The sequence below is a fragment of the Branchiostoma belcheri genome, unplaced genomic scaffold (genome assembly GCF_001625305.1).
Source record: "Branchiostoma belcheri isolate BF01 breed outbred unplaced genomic scaffold, Haploidv18h27 scaffold57, whole genome shotgun sequence".
Classification (NCBI taxonomy): domain Eukaryota; kingdom Metazoa; phylum Chordata; class Leptocardii; order Amphioxiformes; family Branchiostomatidae; genus Branchiostoma; species Branchiostoma belcheri.
Genome location: NW_017804209.1, coordinates 808,158 through 834,546, shown reverse-complemented (window position 1 = coordinate 834,546; position 26,389 = coordinate 808,158). Strand labels below are relative to the sequence as shown.

Below are 26,389 nucleotides of genomic sequence, written 5' to 3'. Positions count from 1 at the left end.
AATTTATGGGGAAATTCTATAAATCAGCTGCATTCCATGATAGGACAATTGAAGCTTGTGACATTGGTAATTGACAACGAGAGAAACACAGGAAGATGTTGATTATGCTAATAATGACTTAATTTGCATAATTAATGAGAAAATTTTACAATTATGTAATGATAACTGCCTGGAATTTCATACATGTGGTATTTGAAAGTTAAATTGAGGTGAACATCATTAAACATAATTTATTCAAATCAGGACCTCATTTGCATAATTTATTAGGAAATGCTAGAATGCATTCTTTGTTAATATAAGACTGTCTTTTGGTTGAGATTATGATAAAATGATATAATTCATGAAAATTAGGTTCCTATTTCTTAAATCAGGGGGGAATAATCTAATCTAAACTTTGTCAGTCATAAAGATTAACATCATTTGGCGAAGGTGTGAGATCGGGGAACTCTAGTTTGTTTGGGAATGCATCTATAGCAGAGACACCTGTGCTGCAATGCTATGTGAACCAGTCAGAATTGCCCTGAGGAAGGTGACAGACGGTCACCGAAACATCGGCTGAATAAAAGACTTGGTTGTGTAAAGAGATTTTGTTAACTCAGTGACTTACCAACCTGATGAAACTATTCACGGAAATATCACTACAATTATAAACTCAGAATCAATGGGACCAAAAATCTGCTTTTCCCACAAACTATCGTAGGATGAAACACTATTAAGCCATCATCATAAGCCAATGCTGAAAGTCTGATACAAATATGGACTTACATGTAACACATGGTCAATATATTGACCGATGGGGCCATTATATTGTGGATGGAACTGATTGATAATCATCAAAATAAAATAATTAATACAACTTGAAGCCACTTTCTTAAATAAGCTTCGAAACAACAATTAAATGACTGAATGATGGACAAAATGCAAGTTTGAACTTTTAGCTCAAAAACAATCCAGGAATTTTCCGTGCGCTGACCTTGAACGTGAGCACCATCCCTCTCTCCGTGTCCTTGATCCGGGTCATACGAAGGTCGGCCGCCTTCCACTGCGGAGTGGTACTGCGGGCTCGTATTCTCGACAGCTGGGAACAACAAACAAACAAACAAACAGTAAATAACTGCAATGGGGGCCAACATCGTTTACCAGATACCTTTGACCCAATGTTGAAGTCACACTTCAAAGAAGCCATGTGACAAGCCTCACAGGGTCAGTCTACTGAGGAAGACCAGAGTGACTGGTTGAAAGCTCTAGGTGAGAGAACTTTATTGTGTTGGACCTAAAGTTTTAACTCTAAACAACAGTAAATAACAATAACTCCAAACCTGAAGATTCAAAAAGACAACTGAAATCAGCTTTTATGAATGATTTGGAATGTTTCTTTTTTCTTTTTCAAACAAAATTCTAAATGAGAGAATCTAATTAAAAATAATGCTTAACTATTACAGTTACAGTTACACACTATTAGTGTGTCGGGCTTGTCTTCAGCATTGCTGTTTTTAATTTGACTTAGACGAAAGAGTTGCTGTTCCAAAGGAAATGGTCTCTTGGCTTTGCACCAAGCAAATCGTTAAAGAAAAAAAAACAGCCAAAAGGTAACTAATACATTAGAGCTGCTCAACGTAATGCTCTAAGACTTCCTCAAAGTAATGCTGCTTGCTAATGATGTCGTTGTGAAGTCCTGATGCTTAGCGAATATCTTACTTCTCTGTTCCAGTAACCAAAACTAGCCTAGAAATAATCTCTTGGCTTTGCACCAAGCAAATTGTTGAAAAAAAAAACCAGCCATATGGTAATTAATGAAATGGAGCTGTTCAAAGTAATGCTGCTTGCTAACGATGTTGTTTTGAAGCAGTCCTGAAGCTGACGCTCACATCCGTGAATAGTTTCATCAGGTCAGAGTAAAGATACTCTTTTTAAACAATCAAGTGTCTACAGCAGTGACACCTGTGCTGCAGTGCAATGTGAACCAGTCAGAATTGCCCTGAGGAAGGTGACAGACGGTCACCGAAACGTCGGCTGTGAATAAAACACTTGGTTGTGTAAAAAGAGTCTCTTTACTGAGTCCTGCTGCTCAGTGAATAACTTTACTTCTCCCCCAGTAGTTCTGCTAACCCGCTGTACAGAACAGTTGGTCAGGACACACCAATTAGGTTTTTATTGGGTCTGGGTCGTTAGTTCTCAACCACATAAAATCTTTCCCTCTCACGAAGCAGATTGAAATAACATTGGAAATATGTTTGAACAATTCGCCTCTGGAGTTAGGTTGCCCATAGGCATTTCACTGTAAAGGAAAAATTTCACCGTTCTTTGAATGCAGCCATAGCTTAATTTTTTGCGATCAGATTAGCAAAATATAGATGCATAGAAAATCGTGTTTCGGAAGAAAGAGTTCCTGTTGAAGGTGTCAGATCTTAGTAAGCAAATGATGATTGAGTTATGGGAGGATAAAAATTATGGAAATATGCACACATAGTTTTATTTTTTGCTAAACGATCAGATTTCCAGCAAGCTATATAATGACTGACCCAACAGTCCACAAATATCCAATAATGATAATCATTTTTGTGACAAGACAGCTGAAGCTTGTACAGCAAACCCACTACTGAATGTCTCCAATGTGCAGTTACTCCAATGAGCAGTCACAGACCTGCCACACATGTATATCTAACGCATCTAGTATAAAGTTTGATGGGTTTTCGATTGCCACTACACACCAGTAGTGGGTTGGACCTCTTATTGCTTTACAAATAGAGCATGACTGGAAAATGATGGTGGTAAAATCATAATCTGCTTTGGAACCAAATGAGTCAAAATTCCTGATCAATGCTGCACCAATTTGTTTTCTTTTGGTACTGGAGATTAGTAAAATAAAAGCTGAAAACTGAACATTTTACCTGGAAGGAAGCGTGGAAGGCGTGAGAGATAAATCGGATGGTGACAGAGTTGATCGTTAGAGACATCCCGTCCACCACCTTCTCTGCAAAACCGTACTTCGTGTCACCTCTGGAACAAACAAACAAACAAATAAACAAAATTTTAATGAACCACAAAGGCAAGGCAAATGCATAATGTTTACCTTCACATATGGTCTGTTCTGTTAATTCTTACTCAGACACATTCATATACAATGTATTAATGGTGACAGGACTCTAAATCCCTCCTGCTATAAAATTGCAACATGATATACCCTTACACCAGTTACCATGGTGCCAGACGTCTGGTTCAGGCCATTGCCCTTATTTGTTTGGAGAAGAAGAAACAAAGCAAAAACAATGTGTTTCCTTCAGTAAAGATAACAAGAGTTCCTTCCTTACACATCAAACTAGTAATAATACAACTCAATTCAACTCAAAGGGCCAAAACTCAGTAACTTGCTCCAACTTATGTTTTTTTCTGGGAAATACACATTTGCTTCTGGTAGTCTTTCTTTTCAAGCACGGTTGCAGTCAATATAATTTACAAAGACTAAAGTTTCTGCTGTACGTTCTTCGATAAAACGGACACCCACGCTTTGAAAACCATGAGCACAAAGTTTCCCAATGAGACAGAATATAACTACTGATACCTCCTCTCAGAAAGGTGCTTGACGGGGTCTTTGGACAGAGATACTGAAGTGGGACTGTGGACACATCAGAACACAGAAACACAGAGAAACAGAAAACACAATCATGAAACAAAGGACAGAAAAAGACAGAAAACAACAGGAAGAAAGAAAAAGAACATAATATCAAAAGAACTAAAGGAATTTCAAGTGAAGTAACAACTAACTACTAAATAAACTACTGTAACCCTGCATGGTTCTTGAATGGTTATGAGTGGCCTTGAGTGGTTGGGTGTCCTGGGTTAGCTTTACTAACTAACCCATTTCATGACAGTGTGGGTGCTATGGGTTAGTTGTTAGGTCACCTGGGTTAGCTGTACTTACCCCTGGCTCATGAAAGGTGAGGGGTTGTTTGGTGCCCTGGGTTCGTCACATGTTTCCATCTCAATGTCGATCTGGTCCATGTACAGACATATCGGGTGGGTCTTCAGCTTGGTCCACTGGATCTATGGTCAAGAGGAACAAACTGTGAGACTAGAGGAACCAAATAACTGATCACTGGAACACAAAAAGGAAAAAAGACAATTCTAGACATTTTACTGTAGCTCTATCATATTGGTAGACCTCTCATACATGTAAACCTGCACCAAATGCTACTAACACAAGAACAAGTATTTATATGCCTTAAAATCTTGAAACTTTATTTACAAAAAGCTTCCTCTGTCAGGTTTTGTAAGCTTTTAGAACTGCTAGTTAGGTGTGTTAAGGATGAATTTTTCCCAGTTTCAAGTGAAAGCATGGCAACCATGTTTTCAGCACCAAGGACAGGTATGGACATGTGGAGAGAAATGCTTCTAAGCTTTTAGAGTTGTTGGTTAGGTATGTAGATCATACTGATGTAAGTTATATTTTTCCCAGTTCTAAGTGAAGGCATGGCAACCATGATTTCAGCACCAAGGACAGGTATGGACATGTGGAGAGAAATACTCCTGTGGGACATTACTGAGGTTATTGAGTGTGTCATTATTAGTCACTGATCCCCCAAAGCCATGTAATAAACGGCTAACCTGTAACATTTCAGTATGTATATGCTGTAAATGGAGAAATATAAAAAACACTTCCTCTGCTAGTTTTTGTAAGCTTTTAGAATAACTAGTTCGGTATGTAGATGTTGTATTTTCCCAGTTTCAAGTGAAGGCATGGCAGCCATGATTTCAGTACCAAGGACAGGTACTTGTGGAGAGAAATGCTTCTAAGCTTTAAGAATTGCTGGTTAGGTATGTATATGTAGATCATACTAGATGCTGCATTTTCCCCAGTTCCAATTGAAGGCATGGCAGCCATGCCTTCAGCACCAAGGACAGGTCTGAACATGTGGAGAGAAATGCTTCTGTGGGACATTACTGAGGTTATTGAGTGTGTCATTATTAGTCACTGATCCCCCAAAGCCATGTAATAAACGGCTAACCTGTAACATTTCAGTATGTATATGCTGTAAATGGAGAAATTCTATTAAAAACACTTCCTCTGCTAGTTTTTGTAAGCTTTTAGAATAACTAGTTAGGTGTGTAGATGTTGTATATTTCCCAGTTCCTAGTGAAGGCATGGCAGCCATGATTTCAGCACCAAGGACAGGTACTTGTGGAAAAAATGGTTCTAAGCTTTTAGAATAACTAGTTATGTATGCAGATGATGTATTTTTCCCACTTTCAAGTGAAGGCATGGCAGCCATGATTTCAGCACCAAGGACAGGTACTTGTGGAGAGAAATGCTTATAAGCTTTAAGAATTGCTGGTTAGGTATGTAGATGTAGGTCATACTAGATGCTGTATTTTTCCTAGTTCCAAGTGAAGGCATGGCAACCATGATTTCAGCACCAAGGACAGGTCTGAACATGTGGAGAGAAGTGCCCATGTGGGGCATTACTGGGTTTATTGAGTGTGTAATGATTAGTCACTAATCCCAAATCTGCAATAGTTCTAGGAAAGAATGAATTCTTGAACACCTCAATCCTTGACTGATAACTCTGGTACTTGAAGGCATGTGAAAATTGCTTGGGTCCTTCCCGAGTGAGTATATCAAACCTTACAATCCAGTCTTACAGTACAAAATTGGTGCGTTATGCCTTTAAAAACCAGTTTACCGGTTTTGTGAAACAACTAAAATAACTCACATCTAGTCAGATTCTTACTTACTACTTTCAGTCCATGGCCATCACCAAGTTAGATATTTGTTCAATGCTTAATGCTCATTTAATCCCACATGGCAGACTGAGCACACTGGTTCAATTGATTTTCCACAGACGTGGCTTAGAAATGCAAACTCTACACTGCTGCACTTAAAACTGTCCAAACATATCTTCATAAGGTGTTTATCACTGAACATTTACCCTTTCTGTCAGGAAAGCAAACATTGAAGTAAATAAATATTTAGTAAACTACGGATTGAGGTAACGTTTGCATTATGTTTACCGTTGCATATGGTCTGCTCTGTTAATTCTTACTCAAACACATTCACACACATGGTAACAGGAGTCTAAATTCCTCCTACTATAAAATTGCAACATTATGTGACCCAACACTGAGTTACCATGGTGTGAGACAGTCTGGTTCAGGTCACTGAAGAAGAAGAAACAGAGCAAAAACAATATGTTTTCCTTCGGTAAACATAAGAATTATAAGCCATTAAGTACTATTAATTTGAAATTCTTTCTGCACGATTAAGTGAAACTGCATGTAGAAATGCTGGATTACACAAAACACTTCAGTTTGGACCATGAGAGACTCTTCACACACGTACAGCAGCAAGTATCGTGCAACAACCCACGTTCCTCTCCAGCTACTCTTCAAGGTCACGTGCTGACCTTGTACGACCTTGTTACGACCTTGTACACATGAGTGGGACTCCAGACTCAAGAAGAGCAAGGGTAAAAAGCACTACATGACTTAGAACGTGACAAACTTGAGCTTGTTCAGAACCTGAAGTGCATCCCCAGTACCGTGCCATGGATCCATTGGTAGCAGTAAACTCTGGTTACAAGTCACGAGGTTCAACCCCAGCCCACCTGTACCAGTTACTGGTCATGTTCTTTTTTTTTAAACGGTGTCGCTCAATGCAAGGCCATTTTTGGCCACTTCTAGGCATAGAGCTACAGGTATAGAACTGTAACAGCAACTCTTCTCCCTGAGTCAGAAACATCGTGATTGAGACCAGCCCAATTTCTCACAATTAGTGAGGACTAACAGTTACTGACCCAATAGGAGAAGCAGGGGTTACAAGGCTGGTCGGGAAAATTCCCTACCCCTTTTTAGACCATAATGGTTTGTTCCACTTCCGCTCACGTGGGTTCTTTAACGTGCTTGAGGTGTGTCCCTCCTCAAACACGGGACCTCCATTTTAACTTCCCATCCGATAAGACGCCCCTAACCGAAGCTAGGTACTCATTTTCACCTGATTTGCAAACTAATGGATCATGGAAAGGGTCCTCTGGATATGCGACGTTGCTGGTGTTGTGTCCCACACATAGAAACTAATACAGGACAATACTAGTACTCATTTTCACTTGAGTTAAGTGAAAGTCGTGTAAAGTGCCTTTCCCAAGGGCACAAGATCGGCGGCATGTCAGGACTTGAACCTGGGACCTCTTGGTTTCAAGCCAAGGACTCTGCCGTTGTGCAACGCAACCCCACGCCATTACTGATACTTGTTTGTTGTGTGTTGGCGTAGTTTGTAGCTCATGTAGGAAATTGTACGTTTGTTCAGACCCATGTGCGCACGTGAACACGAGGGTGGAAAGAGCAGTGCTGTAGAACACTACATGCCACTGAGTGTGACTAACCCAACCTGATGAAGTACAAGTTCACGTTCAAGCACCACCAGCCACATGTCAAACCACACTTCTCTTACACTGCACAATTCCTGGTAATTAGTACAAGCTGCAAATACAAGACCAATACATTGGAACTGTCGACTGGAACTGTCACCAGAACGTTTATTGCCATTTTGTAATTCCTGTAGAAAATCTGTTGGGTTCTGTTTTATAGTAATACTTGAGATGTGTAGCAGTTAATAATAATAACTACCTAAACCAATAACCATCCCCCCCCCAAAAAAAAATGAGGCTGCAGAAAAATATCAACAATGGTAATTTTGCCAGTTACAACTGAAAAAAAATTAGACATCATTAATGAATCTCAAAGAGAACAAATATCAAAATTTCACTTAAAGCCTTGTGAGAAAGTCACAGACAGGTCTGAACTGACTGGCGTGGGATTTGAACCATTAACCTTTAAGTTTGTTAGACTAAGTGTAAACAAAACAGTATTAATGTTTACAAGATGACCAATGCCCTGCACTGCTAGCCTACAGGCCACTTAGTATGCAGCTGTATGCTTGACCTACGATCGATCTCTGGTCATATAGAACAGGGTTTAATAACTACATGTACATGTACATGTCCTGCACAGCTCAACATGCATGGGAATTTAAAAAGAGAAGTACAGGCTTCAATTCAGTCAGTGTCAGAAAATATACACTTGACCTACGATCAATCTCCAGTTATACAGGGTTTAATAACTACATGTACATGTACTGCACAGCTCAACATGCATACATGGGAATTCAAACAGGGAGAGAGAGAGAAGTACAGGCTTGAATTAAGTCAGTGTCTGAAAACATGTTACTTGGCTTGGTTTTCTTTGGTTTAGTTTTCTTTTAATGCCCACAATCAAGATCATGATAATGATTATTCTGGTATACTCATTAACACCTGAGAAAATTGAGGAAAGTCATGTAAAGTGCCTTTCCATTAAGGGCACAAATTTGGATTTTGGATTTGAACCCAGGATCTCTTGGTTCTGAGCCAAATGCTCTGCCACACAATATTGTAGACTTTTTTTGGAATTACTGTAAATCCTGAAAGTAATACCTTTGCAGACTGGTTTTATATTTGCGGTGACCTCTCCATCACAAATTCATCACACAAAGATTATGTGTTGCTAAAGAGAATAATCTATACAATCATTTTAAGGGCAAACCTTGAAACCTAATACTAATACAGTGAAACCTGTCCAAGCCGGCCACCAAGCCCAGGGGACCAAAGAAAAGTGGTCACCTTGGACAGGTGGTCACTTTGAAGAGGGTCGCCTTACAACACGACTGAGACATAAATGGTTTCCAAGTCGAGATGTTTGTCAAATGCTGCAAGCATCTTCAGTTCTGTGGTGAATGCATGTGGGGAGGGTGGCACATGGAACAATTTACATCAAACAAAAACATAGTCCAGCAGTTGAGGCAAACTGGCTGAGTGGGTTTATCTATGAACGATTTCTCATTAGTTATCATCAATAACTAGAGTTCGGTGACCTCATACCTGTATGACATGTTAAGTGCTTCTTGTTGTAAATTACTGTGATTGTATTCTGTATGTATTTTCCATTCAATTCATCATTGTTATTTTCTAATTTCTACATTAAAAATTCCTACACAGCACAGTGGAAGATTGGCAATCTAAAATCACAGAACGCCTAGTACGTTATTCTCATGACTCTTTAGTTTACCCAACCCATTCAATTAATTTTCTGCCAAAAAAAATCAGAGAACCCAGATAATGCACTGGCTTGCCCTTCACAATACTCTCACAGAGTAACTCAAAATTATGTGAACATGAGTGAGTCATTATACATGCAAGGCCTAGGAAAAAATGTTTCCTGTTTTAGTACTAAACAAGTAAAATCTGAGATTTTATACCTCCGGGCTTTTTATTGTATATTTTTATATAGGATTTAAAAAAAAAAAATTATCGAGACCAGACACCCCTCTGTGTGAGGGGTCATATACGTGGACCAGACCGAGAATAGCTTAAACACGCCAAAGGTCAATGGTCGCGACCACTTTCACGTTAAAAGGGGTGTTTTGGGGCCACCAAAAGGTACCATTTTCACGCCCTAAAACACATATACAATAAAAACAAAAGAACGTGCATCATCTGCAGCCCAATAGCAAAACATGTACCGAGTCTCAAAAGAATCCGTCGACCCAAACGCGAGAAACAGCTGCGAACATGAAAATCTAAATCTCTCACAAAACCCTTCCACGGAAGGATGTCTCCTCCCCCGGAGGTAACTAGAAAGGTAACATTTGCAAAGCAAATGCATAATGTTAACCTTCGCATATGGTTTGCTCTTCTTATTCAAATACATGCACATTCATATATATATGGTCAGACAGGAGTCTAAATCCCTCCAGTAAAATTGCAATATTATGTAACCCAACACCAGTTACCATGGTGACAGACGTCACCAAATCAGGCCATTGGATAGGTCAGGTTAGTGTTTGGAACAGAAGAAGAAATGTAGAAAAAACAATATGTTTTCCTTCGGTAAACATAAAAAAAATTAGGGTTGGTAGGTAGAGATATATGTTATAGCTACATGTATACAACACAGTCTAACAAAGTAAAACTTGCATGAGGATGCTTCTATTTTCAATGCGAATGTTGAAAAATCAATTATACAATGTTTCATCACTCAGATGTCAGATCATGGAGCTCAAAAGGTCGATCAGTTCGAAAAATCTATGTCCCTTGCAGGGGTCCTTCCAAAAAAAGGCTAGGGTCGGAAGGTTTTTCTAGCAAAACAGGAAACACAACACTTTTTTCCTCGGCCCACCCTGAGTTTTACCTCATTAGATTCTCAGGGTCACGAATCGACCTCACGCATGAGTCGCCGACCTGGCATGCATGAGTCAACGGTTCTCAGAATCATGGAGAGCGAAGTCAACAGGCAGAAAACCAGCGGCTTCAAATTCATTTTTGGGAATATTACATGCGCACTGGTGCATCTAACCTGAAAATTTTGAGTGCACAATGTACATGAAATAAAGTACAAATTATGTTGTTTTACAATACAGTAAATGTAGAATATTACAAAAACCCTAAACAAATATATTGGTGCATGGTGTAACGGTTTAAAATTAAGTGCACAGCTGCTCTTTTGAGTTACAATTTTATCATTTATCTGTATATCTGAATTTGAATATTTGAATATGTATACGCAGATTTCGAGCCCTAGTCTAACTTAAATGTAAATCTAAACTAGAAAGGTAACCATTATATTTGCATAATGTTTACCTTCACATGGTCTAGCCTAACAAACTACTGCATGTTTATTCTTACTCCAACACTACCATGTATATGCATGGTGATGACCAGCCCTTCCAACTCTAAATCTGTCCTGTCACTTGCTACATAAGTAGCCCAACACCACAGGGTGTCTCCTAGTCCTACAGCACCAGTTACCATGGTGACAGCCTTCTGGTCCAGGTCATTGACTTTATTTGTTCTTAATGGAAGAAGAAGAAACTGAAGAAAAACAGTTTGTTTTCCTTCTGTGAAGGTAAACATAAACAAATATTTTCCTCCTGCACAGGTAAACAAACATTAACAGTCTCACCTTGATGGCCACCTTGTTACAGGTGGCTTTCTTGATGGTGACCCAGGTGGGCAGGTCCAACACATCCTGTAACACGATCTCATCCAGCTCCAGGTTAGCCAGCTCCCCCTCCCCCTTCAGCGTGCTCAGGGATATCTTATCTACAGACAGGCCTTTGGTGAACCTGCAACACAACATGGACACGTTTGTTTGTTTGTTTGTTTGTTTGTGTGTCCTGTAACATGATATGGTCCAGTTTCCCATTCAGTATGCTCGGGCAATCTTAGATACTGTTGTTTGATTGGTTTGTTTGTGTTTAGGTCCTGTAACACAATCTTGAAATTTCTACTACTATATTCTAGGATTAGCAAGAGATCTCTGTGAAAATTGAGTTACATGTACAGTTCGGCTGGTAAAAAAAATCAATCTGTTGATAAATGAACAAAAACTGTTGTTGCCAATATGGTTGAACTGGGCCTCCAAATCACCAAATATCTGCTGAGTGCTTTAATGTTCAGTGACAGTACAGTTCCCCAAAACATTGATTTTTTTTTCTCACGTAGCTTGATATAATGATTTAAAGTCTGTAGGTATGATATTTATTTATTTATTTCTGTTTTATTTAAACAGGGTAGAGACCTTGAAGTGCTATTTAAAAACACTGCTTTTCAGGAATGCCCTGTAACAACAAGTTACAAGTGAAAACAATGAAACCAACACATTAAACAATACATAAAGTTACAAAACAACCAAGCGTCAAAACAAAATCGTTAACCGTGAATCAATCAAGTTACTTTTGGATATATTGCTGAATGTTTTGACTCTATCTGTATATATTTCTTTGTTGTGAATACACCGGAATTAATATGAATATGGATTATGTCCTTGTTATGTTTTGTAAGATGAGCCACCCTGACTAAATAAAACAGAAATAATATATAAAATGAACATGATTTGGACAATCATAACCAGGTGCTTGAGTAACTGTTTTTTGGCATATAGTACTACCTGGATGTCTAACCCTCATCGATGTAAAGTGAACATGGCTTACAAAAAGAGCCCAACACATAAATAAAACACAAACGAGTCAGACATCAGCTTGACCTGCACGTCGGAGTTCAAAGTCACAGAACTGACCAATCACAGCCTCAGCTGACCCCATACAAAATTAATTACACCAACCGGCAATATTTTCTGTGACGCCAGGGCTGTTCCAAAAAGAAAAAAAAAATTGGAAGGGGGTTGAAGAGCTTGGATTTGCTACTTTCTGACTCCCCTTATTATTATCTGGGTGCCTTGACCCCCTTTTCATTTCATCCAAAATGAAGTGCCTTGGCCCCCTTAAAATTTTACCCAAGTGACTTGACCCCCTATATTAAATTTCATCCAAATCCAGGGCTTGCTTCTTTTAAACTCCAGAGCAAATTTACAAATCCGGAGTTTGCTTGACCCCCCTCAATCCAAATCCAACAAAATCCACACCCACTAACCCCCCTATGTAAAATCCGACCTCTTCAACCCCCTCTCCTCAGTTATGTTTTTGAACGGCCCTACTACTACTACTGACGCACAATTTCTTCCGACTCATAACACCTACCTGTTTCTCTTGTGTTGAGGACTTTTAAAAAGAAAATATAATGACAGAAAAAACAAACAGGTTTACCCTCTGGGGAAGAGTGGCCTTGTTTTGTGTTGGGTAAAATCAACTACTAGTAAAAACACCCCCTCAAATTCACCTGTTCACATCTATGATATTCAACTTTAGGGGAGGAATTTAAGTCCGATTTGGGTGGGCTAAACGCTGAAGGGTTTCGCTGGTGTTCTGCTAGTGAGAACAGTCGGCAGGGGGTCAGGAAATTTGACACGAGTCGGTAATATAAGATATTATCAACCACTTTCACTCCCATATTAACCTGGACTAACACACTTAATTCATTGCCGATAGGGCGTTGAGTTACTGTGGGGAAATGGCGGAATTGCGCCCGAACGGAGGCTCGGTTTGGGGATCTGGCCACGGCACTTACTTGGAAAGGTGCTTCAAGATCTTCTTCTTGATGTAGGACTCCATGGCGGAGTTGTGGCGTGCAGAGGAAACGAAAATTGTGCCGCTAAGTGATGAAATCTCGTGTCACCGCCGCCATGTTGGGGGATTCTGACCGGACCGGCGTGCACCGCGCGGGAGGGGCGGTGCGCACTTGGCGTGCAGCAGCGACACCTGGCGACTTGGCTCAAAAAGCAGGAACATGTCGCTATCGTTGCAACTTCATTCAAGGCCATTCAAATATACATGTTGTACACACACATAAGACGGATTTTCCGCCATGTCGGGACTCACTCACTCACTAACTCACTCACTCACTCACTCACTCACTCACTCACTCACTCACTCACTCACTCACTCACTCACTCACTCACTCACTCACTCACTCACTCACGCACTCACTCACGCACTCACTCACTCACTCACTCACTCTCACTCACTCACTCACTCACGCACTCACTCACGCACTCACTCACGCACTTAATCACTCACGCACTCACTCACTCACTCTCACTCACTCACGCACTCACTCACTCACTCACGCACGCACTTAATCATTCACGCACGCACTCACTCACTCACTCACCCACTTACTCGCTCGCTCGCCACCTCACTCACTCCCTCAATCAACCAGTCACTAAATCCATTCACTCACTCACTCACTCACTCACTCATTCATTTACTCATTCACTCACTCATTCATTTACTCATTCACTCACTCATTCACTCACTCAATCAACCAGTCACTCATTCATTTATTCAGTCACTCAACCAACTAACCAACGAACCACTCACTCACTCACCCACCCACTCACCCAACCAACCAACCAACCAACCAACCAACCAACCAACCAACCAACCAACCAACCAACCAACCAACCAACCAACCAACCAACCAACCAACCAGCCGACCGACCGACCGACCGACCAACCAACCAACCAACCAACCAACCAACCAACCAACCAACCAACCAACCACTCTTCACACACTCAGTCACTCAAATCACTCACTCACCCACCCACTCACTTGCAATAATGCTCACTCACTCGTTCACTCACTCACTCACTCATTCGCTCACTTGCTCACTCTCTCATTCTCTCTCACGCTCTCACTCATTTGCTTACTCTCTCTCACGCTCTCTCACTCATTCACTCAATCACTCAGCACACTACAGTAGTTACCTGTATATGATATATGTGATAAATACCAAACATACCAATCAATCAATAAACAAAATCCATATCGTTCGCCATGTTTTTTTTTTCCACCTTGCAGGGGAATTTACCTGCAGCCAAGTGTACAGTTTTCCCCTACATAATAAGTTAGCCCGCAAGTATCCCAACCGGAACCAGCACGTCTTCCCTCAATATGGTACCGCTGGGGAAGACAGATGCCCAAGTGTGTGGGTCTCAGATTCGCAACCTGTTATCCACCTTAAACAAATCCACGCGAAGGCCACCGTGTCAACTGTAACCCTCACTCAGGTGTAGGGACTGACACGGTCATCCTACTCGGAAAATCTGTAACACAAGTTATATCTGTAACAGTTACCTGTACATGAATCTGTATCTGTACATGAATCTGTATCCGATTCCAATGAAGATCACGAGTGATTGCCATGGAGAATTTAGCCTGAAACGAGAGCCTGTGTCTTAAACTTCACGCTGACAATTGTGTGATATCAGCATTTCATGGTATTGCTGCAATTCTTCCCTTGCTCACCAGAGGTCTCCACAGATCATGCATGGATGAAAAGCAACTGCCCTTTTCTCAGTTTTACAAAGTCGGCTCTACAGCAGATCGTATTTGAGCTGGTTATTAATTATAATATCTAGTAGCGTTACACATCAGTCGATCTTGATAAAATCAGCTCCTAGTAAATCAGCCCCTAAAACTGGAAAAGCTTTGAGCAACTGAGTAGCACTGTAAAGAGTGCCAGCACTGGCAAAAGAGAGCGAAAGGCCGCCAAAACGCGGCGTTTGAATAACATTACGGCGTTTAGCTAGTCAAAACAACCCGGGTGATTTATCTAGACAATACATGATGATGTACAGGTTCAACAAATATCTTATTTATTAGTTTTAGTAGAATCATTGCTAAGTAACACCAATGGCGTTTTCGTGTATGAACTTAAACGAAGAGCCACAAACCGACTTAACAAGTTTGTTAGTAATAGGCAAGGTGTCAAGACATGAGGTTATGTAGTAGAGATGTTGGACAACAGATGGGATAATAAAACAAGGTGTAATCGAAGACACACCGGCACCACTAAAGAAAAATAAAGCACAACTGAAAGGAGAAAAACGCAGCACATGAGTAAGATACACTGATTTGTCTTGTATTATCATCGCTTGACGTGAATAAAGACGTTGTTTCTCTTTATTTCATATAGCAAAGCGTTCATCTTTTCGGTCTATCTTTTATTTCATTCCGTTTTCTTGACTTTATTTGTGGTGAAAGTGACGTGAAATTCTTAAAAATATATCATAAATTTTCGCCCCCCTCCCACACTTCGGCTTGTGTTTACATTTCGCGGTTGTCGCCGCGCTGTTGCTAGGGAATCCCTGGATATGCAAATTTTAGAACGTTCCACTCGTTTACGTAGGTAACTTAGATATCTTCACAACTAGAACATTTGGACAAAAACGTATTCATAGTACAAAACTAAACTATTAAATATAGTTTAATATGAGATGTATAACACTAATTGTGATTTTGAAACGTCGAAACAATCCGTACGTGGTGAAAATAATTTCTAAAGTATCATGTCTCCCCCCGCCCGAAAATAAGTGGACTCCGCGCAGCGCACTTAGCAACGAATCAGGAGAGTTGTTCACCATTTGCACTCCGACCGCCAAGGAAGTTGGACCGTACTACAGAGCTCCGACAAACCTTCTTGTGTCTGTGACTGAAAAAACAGCGCTTCTGTAAGTTTTACAGATATTACGATGTTCCTAAAACATTCACAGGCATTTCTAGTAGTAACTACCAGAGTTTTAGCGAACGTTTTGGTGAAAATTCCGAGACTCTGCAGTTTTCTTTTCCAACTAAATCCAAGGGTGGTTTGGGGGGAAGGGCCAGGATTTTTTCACACCGAACAGTTGGTTTAGAACTTTTCTGTAGCTCACAATTCATAAAGAACCACTTTCTTGTTTATTGACAGAGAATTAAGTTTTACACAAAGTATAGAAACGCTAAGGATGTCAGTAAGTAAACTAACTGCACAGTCAACACATCTACACAGGCAGACAACCCGATTGACTCGCTAGCTTTGCAGCGGTGGTGGGGAGGGGGGCAGCTTCGTAAATTTTTACTTTTATCATTTAATATCAATATCAAACTCTACTCTACTCTAGAACTTCCCCCATAATCTTAGCGGCTTAACTACTGCTAATGTCAGGGAATTATTGAATAATCAGATGTAGTCATAGTAAGATGGCTGTTTCATCCACACTGTTACAACTGTTTATTCGTGTTTTGAATGAAGTCTGTTTCTTTCTTCCCTAGGATCTCCCTTATGCTCGGCCTGGGCAGGTCGGTCCTTAGGGGCCTGATGGGATCACTCCCGCCTGCTCAGGCGTTCAGCAACGTCGGCTCTATCCTCACCCCCGGTAAGACGGCCTCTCCTTCTTCTGTTTTTCTAGGGTTTGTTTGTTTTCTGTGGCCAGTATGGAGCACTAATAAGCATAGGGAGTAGTGCTAAAATTCTAGAAAATTCTGCAACATGTGTTTATAACTTTTTCCAGAGCTTTGATCCCATGTCGAAAGTCGAAACATTACTTAGTCTATCTAGTCGAGGCTCTAATTTTCAGGTGCTTGAAGTTTGAATTACATGGTTTTCAGATACCTTCTTACATGCACCTGAACATTGAACCCAAATCCTGATACTTATAGAAGAAACTTACAGAAGGTTTTGATGTGCGCTGCACTTCCACTGAACCACACTGTGGTTTCAGGCAAGTATAATTTGTACTTTCTTTCCAGGCTTCAAGAAGACGGCAATGGAAGCTGCAATGTGGACGACGGGGACGGCCATTTGTGCTAAAGCTCTTCAGATGGTGAGTTACGTTTTATTCTTATATTCATGACAAGAACTCATACAGGAAGTTGACAGATTAGGCAGCAACTCAGTGCATTATATTATGATACAATTGCCTGCATCCTTTGGGAAAAAAGTGCGAGACCAGATCCAGAACTGAGACTGTTCTCTGTTGTACACTGTTTTTTTAGTATCTTGAAGACAAGAAGAAGCAGAAGGCGCCGCGGTTGGAAACTCCACCACCACCACCTCCGCCGCTGAAGAAGTGCACAGAGCCGCAGACCGTCCACCACGTCGAAGCCTACTGGCTTGGGTTTACCGAGGGCTACATCAGAGCATTCGAGGTTTGAACGTCTGGGTTTAACAGAAGAAAAATGACTTGGGAGGACAAAAACAACAAAAAAAAAATCACCGTAATATCATATCAATATCAGAGCTAAAAGTCTTTGAAGGAGAAATGTACTTTGTGATCAGTATTCATACCAACAGCGATAAACAAATTATGTCAAAGTTAGGAAATATTCAGTCTGATATATTGTAACTCATTTCAGATCATGTTTTATTATTTTTTAACATACAATGATGGCTGTAAAATTTCAGTTAATAGTTTCATTATGCAAGACTGTAACAGTTTCCAGTATGCTGTTTACCTGAATGTTGAACCTGGTTAATGTGCTACATCTAGATTTTGAATCTTTACACAAATCAGTGTTTGATACACATATCATTTTGTAAACATCTCTGTCAGTAATATTGTTACAGTATTTATTACGGTTACCTTACCTGACTGTTATAATCACATTTTTTGTTTCAATGATGGGACAGAGAACATGTGCCATTCAAATATTTGATTTACTAGTCAGTATAAAAATTTGTCTGATAACTTCTTCAACCCCCAATCCCCCGTCCAGGCCCATGCCAGGAGACCCCAGCAGACCGGACTGCTACCGGCAGTAGTCCGGTCTGCTTTGCCGGTACCGGGTCTCCCTAAGTAACATCTAACGGCAATATTGGTGTTCCTAAATTTGTCAAGCATCTTCAAAGTTTAACTGCAATTTCCAGCACAAGAAATTAGACCCAAATTTTTTACTGTTCAAGTTCGACTCTACAACTAGTACAAGACGGAAAGTCTTCATTTGTATTCTATTTGGGGTAGGGGGGAATTTGGTCGTAATGTTTAAAATCCTAAAGTATAAATTTCCCTCCCCTCTCTTCTCCCCTCTAGGACCCATTTTTGGGAGCCAATTTGCTTTGTACATGTTTGAACTGAATTTTCAATCCCAAAAAATTGGACTTACCCAAATTTTTGACTGAACAACTATACAAGACTAAAAGTCTTTATTAAATTTGTATTTCCTTTTTGGGGGGTTTTGTTTAAAACAGTACTATACATTTTTTTGTTGTTGATGTCCCTCCCCCCTGTCCAGAACCCATGCCCTGAGACCCCAGCAGCCGGACTACAGCCAGCAATAGTCCGGTCTGCTCTGCTGGCGGGGTCTCTTCTAACATCGCATGGTGTTCCTGGCCAGGGTACCGGGGGGACTTCTTATAACTTAAATTTATGAAACAAGCCTCAACTACAAATTCCACTAGAAATTTAAATAACTAACATTATTGACTGGACAAACCCTTTATTTCTATTAATTTTTCTTTTAGGGGGTCAGTTTGGTGTTTGTTTAAAGCTACAGATTTTTTTATGTTATATTATTTGTTTTTCTTTAACTTATCTTAGTTTGTTCTAACCTTTCCTTCCCTTAAGCTTCCTTCCAGTCCAGGACCCATGCCACAGGAAGCCCCAGCAGTCGGACTGCATTGCACAGGGCCGCAGTCCGGCTGCTTTTGGGCAGGGGTCTCCTACGTCACTAACATCTGACAGCATGGTGTTCCTGGACTGACAACTTTTCTTTTCAATTTATTTCTTCTCATTTTTGACCAGTTTTCTTTAATCATGTTTGTCCTAACCTTTTATTTGTCTCAGCAGTTTCAAATCGGTTTTAAATTTGCCTCAGTTTTGTCTCAAACTCTTCTTTCTTCTCTTTCCTCCTTCCCTTCCCCAGTCCAGGACCCATGCCACAGGAGGCCCCAGCAGTCGGACTGCATTGCACAGGGCCGCAGTCCGGCTGCTTTTGGGCTGGGGTCTCCTACGTCACTAACATCTGACAGCATGGTGTTCCTGGATTGCCATCTTTCCTTTTCTCATTTTTGACCAATTGTTTTCTTTAATAATGTTTTTCCTAAGCTCTTATTTGTCTCAGCAGTTTCAAATCGGTTTTTGTCTCAGTTTTGTCTCAAACTTTCTTTTTTCTTCTCTTTCCTCCTTCCCTTCCAGTCCAGACCCATGTCAGGAGCCCCAGCAGTCGGACTGCATTGCACAGGGCCGCAGTCCGGCTGCTTTTGGGCTGGGGTCTCCTGGTCAACAACATCTGACAGCATGGTGTTCCTGGATTGGTTACTTTTCTTTTCAATTTATTTCTTCTCATTTTTGACCAGTTTTCTTTAATCATGTTTGTCCTAACCTTTTATTTGTCTCAGCAGTTTCAAATCGGTTTTAATTTTGCCTCAGTTTTGTCTCAAACTCTTTTTTCTTCTCTTTCCTCCTTCCCTTCCCCAGTCCAAGACCCATGTCTGAGGAGGCCCCAGCAGTCGGACTGCATTGCACAGGGCCGCAGTCCGGCTGCTTTTGGGCTGGGGTCTCCTACGTCACTAACATCTGACAGCATGGTGTTCCTGGACTGGTTACTTCTTGTCTTTTTTTGCTTAATTATTTTCTTCTCCCAATTTTTTTTCTCCCTTGTTTGGCCAATTTTTCTTTGAATCATGTTTGTCAAACACCTACTGGACCCCCTTCCCCACCCTGAATTTTTCCTTTTTTTGGGGGTTGAAATATCTTTAAACAATTGTCCTTAATTTCCCAACCCCAACTTTTTCGGCTTCCTATTTTTGGGGGGATGACCATGGTTAAAATTTCTTTAAACATGTCCACATTTTTTGGGGGGATGACCATATTTAAAATTTCTTCAAACATGACCACAATTTCCCCACCCCAAATTTTTCGGCTTCCTGTTTTTTGGGGGGATGACCATGGTTAAAATTTCTTAAAACAATCTTAAAATGAATTCTTACACTCACTCGCTCATTCGTCTTGCTTAGATGATGGTACATGTACTAATGTCCAGTTTAATTTTCTTAGATTAGTATATTCTTGGCACATGTCATATTTCCTGGTGTAGCAGGTTAATAGATGAAGGGAGGATGGCTAAAATTTCTTTGAACATGTTGAAATATTTTTCCACAGTCACTCATTTTCTCTTGCTTAGAATGATGGCACATGTACTAACTGTCCAGTTTAATTTTCTTTAATTTTTTTACAATACTATAATTGTGTGATTAATGTCATGGTCTGTACAGAGCAGGCTATCATTCTGTATCATTATATAATGGCTTGTATAGCCAGCAATTACACAGTTCTATGTACAGTAGTCAAATATGTATTGTACATGTACATATTTATCTTGTATACGCAATCATACAAGGGAGGAGGCTGAAAATTATGTGACATATTCTATTATCATAATGGCTTGTATAGCCAGCATTAATTACACAGTGCAATGTACAGTAGTCAAATATGTATTGTACATAATTATTTACATGTAATGTTACATATTCATCTTGTATACAATCATATAATGTAATTTTACATTACTGCTTTTTTCATAAATGCTGTTGTTGCATTGTAACTTGTCTTTCACATTGTCCGTACACATCTGAAGCATCAGCGTGGCTCATATATACCCAGTAATTAAAGCAGACCCATTTATGTACACATATAAACATGTAATACTACTATATATATGATATTTTTGTAATATTACATCACTTACAGTATAGTGAGACTTACAGCTAATATTTATATTGAAGAACGTGCAGTCATAAATAGTGAAGTCATACATACTGTTGTTTGACAAATACTGTACTTGGTAATTTTAATTCAGCATAGACTGTACACATCTGAAGACAAATAATATGACTTAATATGTATATAGACTCATTTGTATGTACATATATATACGATATACAATGTACAGTAATAGTAACTGTTTACAGTACAGTACGACTTACAGCTAATAATTATAAGAAACCACAGTGAAGTCATATAACTGTTGTTTGACAAATACTGTACTTGGTAATTGTAATTCAGCATAGACTGTACACATCTATGAAAAATAACGGAGATATACATCGATTTGTAATTTGGATTGAACCACATACATATCTGAAGAATAATTCATTGACAAACAATATGAAAAAAAGTCTTCCCAAGTTACAACCTTGTCTTTGTCATTGTCACTGTCTTTGACAGATGTTTACTATATGGTAGGTAAATTCAGTGAGTGAGTGAGTGAGTGAGTGAGTGAGTGAGTGAGTGAGTGAGTGAGTGGTTGGTTGTTTGGTTGGTTGGTTAGGTGGTTGGATGTTTGAGTGAGTGAGTGAGTGAGTGAGTGAGTGAGAGTGAGTGAGTGAGTGAGTGAGTGAGTGGTTGGTTGGTTGGTTGGTTGGTTGGTTGGTTGGTTGGTTGGTTGGTTGGTTGGTTGGTTGGTTGGTTGGTTGGTTGGTTGGATGTTTGAGTGAGTGGTTGGGTGGTTGGGTGGTTGGGTGTTTGAGTGAGTGGTTGGTTTTTTGGTCGGGTGGTTGGGTGGTTGGATGTTTGAGTGAGTGAGTGAGTGAGTGAGTGATTGGTTGGGTAGTTGGATGTTTGAGTGAGTGAGTGAGTGAGTGAGTGGTTGGTTGGTTGGTTGGTTGGTTGGTTGGTTGGTTGGTTGGTTGGTTAGTGAGAGATTAGGAAAGATTAACAATAGGCTTTTTGAAGTTTGATTATCAAATTTGACCGTTATGAAAGATCACAGAATACCAGGGTAAGCTGAAGAAATATGGAAATATGATGGAAATATTCCAGAAGTCTAGTTTATATCGTTATCAACATTACCAGCAACTGAGGATGTGATGAAAAAAAAAGATGAGGACCAAATGTCTAATGATAGTGATTTTAGTGGCTGAGTAACCTTTTCATTTCAGGAACAAGTGGTGTTGCTTTGCTCTAAACACTAGCATTTCGTGGAGATATGAGGTCTTGGAATCAGTTCAGTTTCAAATACAATTTCGTTGCTTGGGGACGAATATCACTATGGAGTCAGTATTATTATTATTTTTTTTTATGAATGAAGACCTTTATTGTACATTTTGCCCCACTGGGCTAAAGACAGGTCACATATTGACAAAGTACATCATCAATGTTGATAATAAAACGGCTATAGTACACAAGTACGTTCAACTTCCTCTCGCATTCTGGTAATCTTATAAATGTAGTTGGCTGTACGAGTAGTTAGAGCTGGTTTGTTAAAGACTACAAGGAATATAAATTTCTCTATACTATTCAAATACTTAAGTTGGGAGTATTTGCTTGACACAAAATCGAAAAGAATGTTTCTTTCGCTGTCATACATGGAACAATCCACAATAAAATGTACCTCGTCTTCTACTTTACCTAAACTACAATTATTAAACTATGTACACCTTTATGTGCCCTTCAATGTCATGTATTGAAATATATACAGCAACGCTAGCGCTGATTCTCACAATATTTAAAACCAACGGAACACATGACGTCAAACTTATACTAATATACTTAAATATTGTAACAGATTTTATGCATCTATGTATGGCAATGCTTGAACGGACAGTAAATATTTCATATTTTATCATGTGTTAACATATTTTAAACTGTGATTTTATCCATTTAATTGATGTACTGTAAAGTCTGACGCTAATTCAGTCTGCTGACTGCTAGGTCAGATTGTGTTTCGTTCAATAAACCAATCATCATCATAATAAACATTAACAATTAACATACATGTACATATGTAGCTGTTTGCTGTTTTGAAACCAACAAGAACTATACATAAGTTCACAAACATTCTAATACAAATGCCTCTTCTGACTATTTTTTGTCTTTATCAATCATCTGTTTCCTCCATGTAAACTCAGCATAGTAAGAGGCTGCCTTTTGGGAATCACCAAGCAACATGCAGTAAGTTACCAAGTGTTCAAGTAAGTCGGCGATGTCAACATGCACAGAGTTCTCACCATAGACCCTCCGCATCATCTGTAGTGACTGTTCGTGATAGCTGATGGCCTTTCTGTAATCACCAATAAAAATCCAGGTGTAACCCAAGTCGTTAAGCGACTTGGCGATGTCAGGATGTGCAGTGTCCTGACCATGGATACTCTTCCACATCTGTAGTGACTTTTCACGATAACTGATGGCCTTTCCGTAAGAACCTAACATTGTCCATATGGAACCCATGTTGCGAAGTGAGTCGGCGATGTCAGGATGTGCTGTCTCACCATAGATACCCTGCCTCATCTGTAGTGCCTGTTCGAAGTAGCTGACGGCCTTTCTGTAATCACCACTTTCCATCCAGACGCTACCTAAGTTGTTAAGTGACGCGGAGATGTCAGGATGTGCGTTGCCCTCACCAAAGATAATCTTCCTCATCTGTAGTGACTGTTCGTGATAGCTGACGGCTTTTCTGTAATCACCAAGGCCACGCCAGACGGTGCCCAAGTTGTTAAGTAACCCGGCGATGTCAGGATGTGCATTGCCCTCACCATAAATACTCCGTAGCATCTGTAGTGACTGTATATAATAGATGACGGCCTTTCTTTGATCACCCGAGTGGTCCCAGACCTTACCCAAGTTGTTAAGTGACGCGGCGATGTGAGGATGTGCGTTGCCCTCACCATAGATATTCCGCATCATCTGTAGTGCCTGCTCGAAGTAGCTGGCTGCCTTTCTGTAATCACATAAGTCGCTCCACGCAAGACCCAAATCGTTAAGTAACCCGGCGATGTCAGGATGTGGAGTACCCTCACCATAAATACTCCGCCACATCTGTAGTGCCTGTTCTCTATAGCTGATGGCTTTTCTGTAATCACCCAGGGCACCCCAGGAGAAACCCAAGTTGTTAAGTGGCGAGGCGATGTCAGGATGTGCAGTACCATCACCATAAATAAGCCGCATCATAATTAGTGCCTGTTGGTTATAGCTGATGGCTTTTCTGTAATCACCAACGTCACTATAGGCGCTACCCAAGTTGTTAAGTATCCTGGCGACGCCAGGATGTGGAGTACCCTCACCATAAATAAGTCGCGTCATCTGTAGTGACTGTTCGTTATAGCTGATGGCCTTTCTGTAATCACCAAGGTTATCCCAGACCGTACCCAGGTTGTTAAGTGACACGGCGATGTCAGGATGTGCGTTGCCCTCACCATAGATAGCTTGCCTCATCTGTAGTGACTGTTCGTGATAGCTGACGGCCTTTCTGTAATCACCAAGGGCACTCCAGGCGATACCCAAGTTGTTAAGTGGCAATGTGACGTCAGGATGTGCAGTGTTCTCACCATAGATACTCCGCCACATCTGTAATGATTTTTCATGATGGCTGATAGCATTCATCGTATCACCGATATCTTGCAAGGCGCTTCCCATCTTGTAAAGTAACCAGGCTATATTACGATGAATTGCACCCGTATCATGTTTTGATAGCTCCTGTTGGAGAGCCTGTTCAATGCATGTCTTATGGTGATTATAGTCGCACAAACTTTTATAAACATCTGCTTGTAGTAGTGAGGAGTTGAGGAACAGACACGAGGGCTCTTTCAGTGGTTGACGATTGCCAAGTTGCAAAACAAAGGATTTTAACGGTGTCGCTGTGTAGTAGTACCTCATTAGCTGTCTTATATTGGAGACGTAAAAAACTTTCTTTGTTGTTTCCTCAGTGACATTATTGCCTGACATTGACGATAAGACTGATACGTTTTCCACTTGACCACGATTGTTCATGTAAGTACGCAGCCTCAGCTCTGCAGAGATGCTAACCAGCACCATCACGTGATGTGCGTTCTCATCATTGATGATTCCCTTCTTGTTCATCTTCTGAATAGTCTCCCAGATCGTGGTCGGCTGTATGCCGTAAAATAGCGCCCAACATGACACTGCAAGGCTGGCAAATCGGTAGATTTCTTTCTTAACATCCAGCAGTCGGTCAGTCGGATTCTGCATTTGAAATGTTTTGGTATTTTCCTCCAGCATAGTGTTTGCTAGGAGCCGGGCGATTTCACTTTCATTTTTTGCACGTAGCTGATCCCATGCAGTGGTGTATTCATCGACCAGGCCTTGCTCTCCGGTAATCAAAGATACAGCTCCCAGGACGGTCGCTAGGTGGTAGCCTTTCTTCAGGTGGAGCGTGACGTCGTCTTCGAGAACTTTGGCCATGTCAAGTGGTGTGCGGATAAGAAGGCATGCCTTACCTCTGCCTAGTGGGGTTTTACATGCATGTGGCATGGACCCATCGAACGAAAAACCACGCGGCGTTACAGAGTCGTAGAACCAGCTGCCTAGCTCGTTATCTGACTCAAAGTCATTGAGAGACTTGATGGCCATGGAAGGGAGAATGGTTTCCCCAAGATTGATCACTTTGAGGTGAAGGTAATTCGTGAGATTGTGAAAATACTTCACATTGTTTTCTCCTTCCTTTTCTATCAAAATAGCAAACTCCAGATCGGAGTATGGTGTTACCAACCCCGTGGCGTGTGAACCCAGTCCTATCATTGCGTACTTACAGGGAGGAGGGCCCATCACTTCTATACACTCATCTACAAGGCCAGCTATGAATGTTCTTCGCTGCTGAACAATAGTGTCAAACAAGGCTTTGATTGCTTCCACTCTTTTCTTCTCTACTTCCCTGATCTTCGGGTCATTGTCATCAAGGCTATAAGGATCTATCTGCTGCTCAATTCTTTTGATCTCGTCTTCCACATATCCGCGGTATTCCATTAATATAGATTTGTGTTCCTCTGTGCCATCAATGTGTACCGTTTGTTCGATACCCAGCACGTGCTTAACAAATGATTGTGTTATTTCCTGGATTGTTTTTCTAATGCTCTCCTTGTCTTTGCTCTTAGATCTCACCAGTGCTGCGTTGCTGAGTGCTGCAGCCTTGGTGAAATCTCCGCCATCTTTTGACCTTTCCCCTCTCTTCAGGTAGACATCGCTCAACTTGCACAGGGGCTCTACCTCTCTAGAGCGCTGGCCTGCATTCAAACGAACATTACAAGTTATTTGATTGTTGACGTATTTGATAGCCTCAAAACGCTTCTTCCCAAATGCTCATTTGCAAGTTAGTTGTCCCAGTGTAATCTCCAAGCAGATTCGGTGGGGCAAGGGGACTTTATATTGGCCAGTCCTGTATCCATTGGCCGCCTGTATCCAACGTTCGCCCCG

At 40.6% G+C, this 26,389-nt stretch overlaps 3 protein-coding genes across 3 annotated transcripts in view; 1 reads left to right on the top strand and 2 right to left on the bottom strand.

Annotated features, from left to right (window-relative positions):
• The window catches only part of LOC109481638 (UHRF1-binding protein 1-like), a 38,907-nt gene extending 25,756 nt beyond the window's left edge, over nucleotides 1–13,151 (bottom strand). Inside the window, exons 1-5 of the mRNA XM_019784217.1 lie at nucleotides 12,993–13,151; nucleotides 10,990–11,152; nucleotides 3,923–4,044; nucleotides 2,892–3,000; nucleotides 974–1,078 (exon numbers count right to left, since the gene is read on the bottom strand). Coding sequence (XP_019639776.1) covers nucleotides 974–1,078; nucleotides 2,892–3,000; nucleotides 3,923–4,044; nucleotides 10,990–11,152; nucleotides 12,993–13,036 — 543 coding nt within the window. The 5' untranslated portion in view covers nucleotides 13,037–13,151. The remainder of the gene's footprint in view (nucleotides 1–973; nucleotides 1,079–2,891; nucleotides 3,001–3,922; nucleotides 4,045–10,989; nucleotides 11,153–12,992) is intronic.
• Nucleotides 13,152–15,851: 2,700 nt separating this feature from the next.
• Nucleotides 15,852–18,018, top strand: LOC109481713. The gene is made up of 4 exons (XM_019784306.1): nucleotides 15,852–15,937; nucleotides 16,518–16,621; nucleotides 16,995–17,068; nucleotides 17,241–18,018. Exons 2-4 carry the CDS (start codon nucleotides 16,528–16,530, stop codon nucleotides 17,397–17,399), a joined length of 327 nt encoding a protein of 108 aa, XP_019639865.1. The 5' UTR covers nucleotides 15,852–15,937; nucleotides 16,518–16,527; the 3' UTR covers nucleotides 17,400–18,018.
• Nucleotides 18,019–23,044: 5,026 nt separating this feature from the next.
• Nucleotides 23,045–26,389, bottom strand: part of LOC109481637 — a 5,515-nt gene continuing 2,170 nt past the window's right edge. The window contains exon 4 of the mRNA XM_019784216.1: nucleotides 23,045–26,199. Within this exon, the coding sequence (XP_019639775.1) occupies nucleotides 23,045–26,199 (3,155 nt within the window). The remainder of the gene's footprint in view (nucleotides 26,200–26,389) is intronic.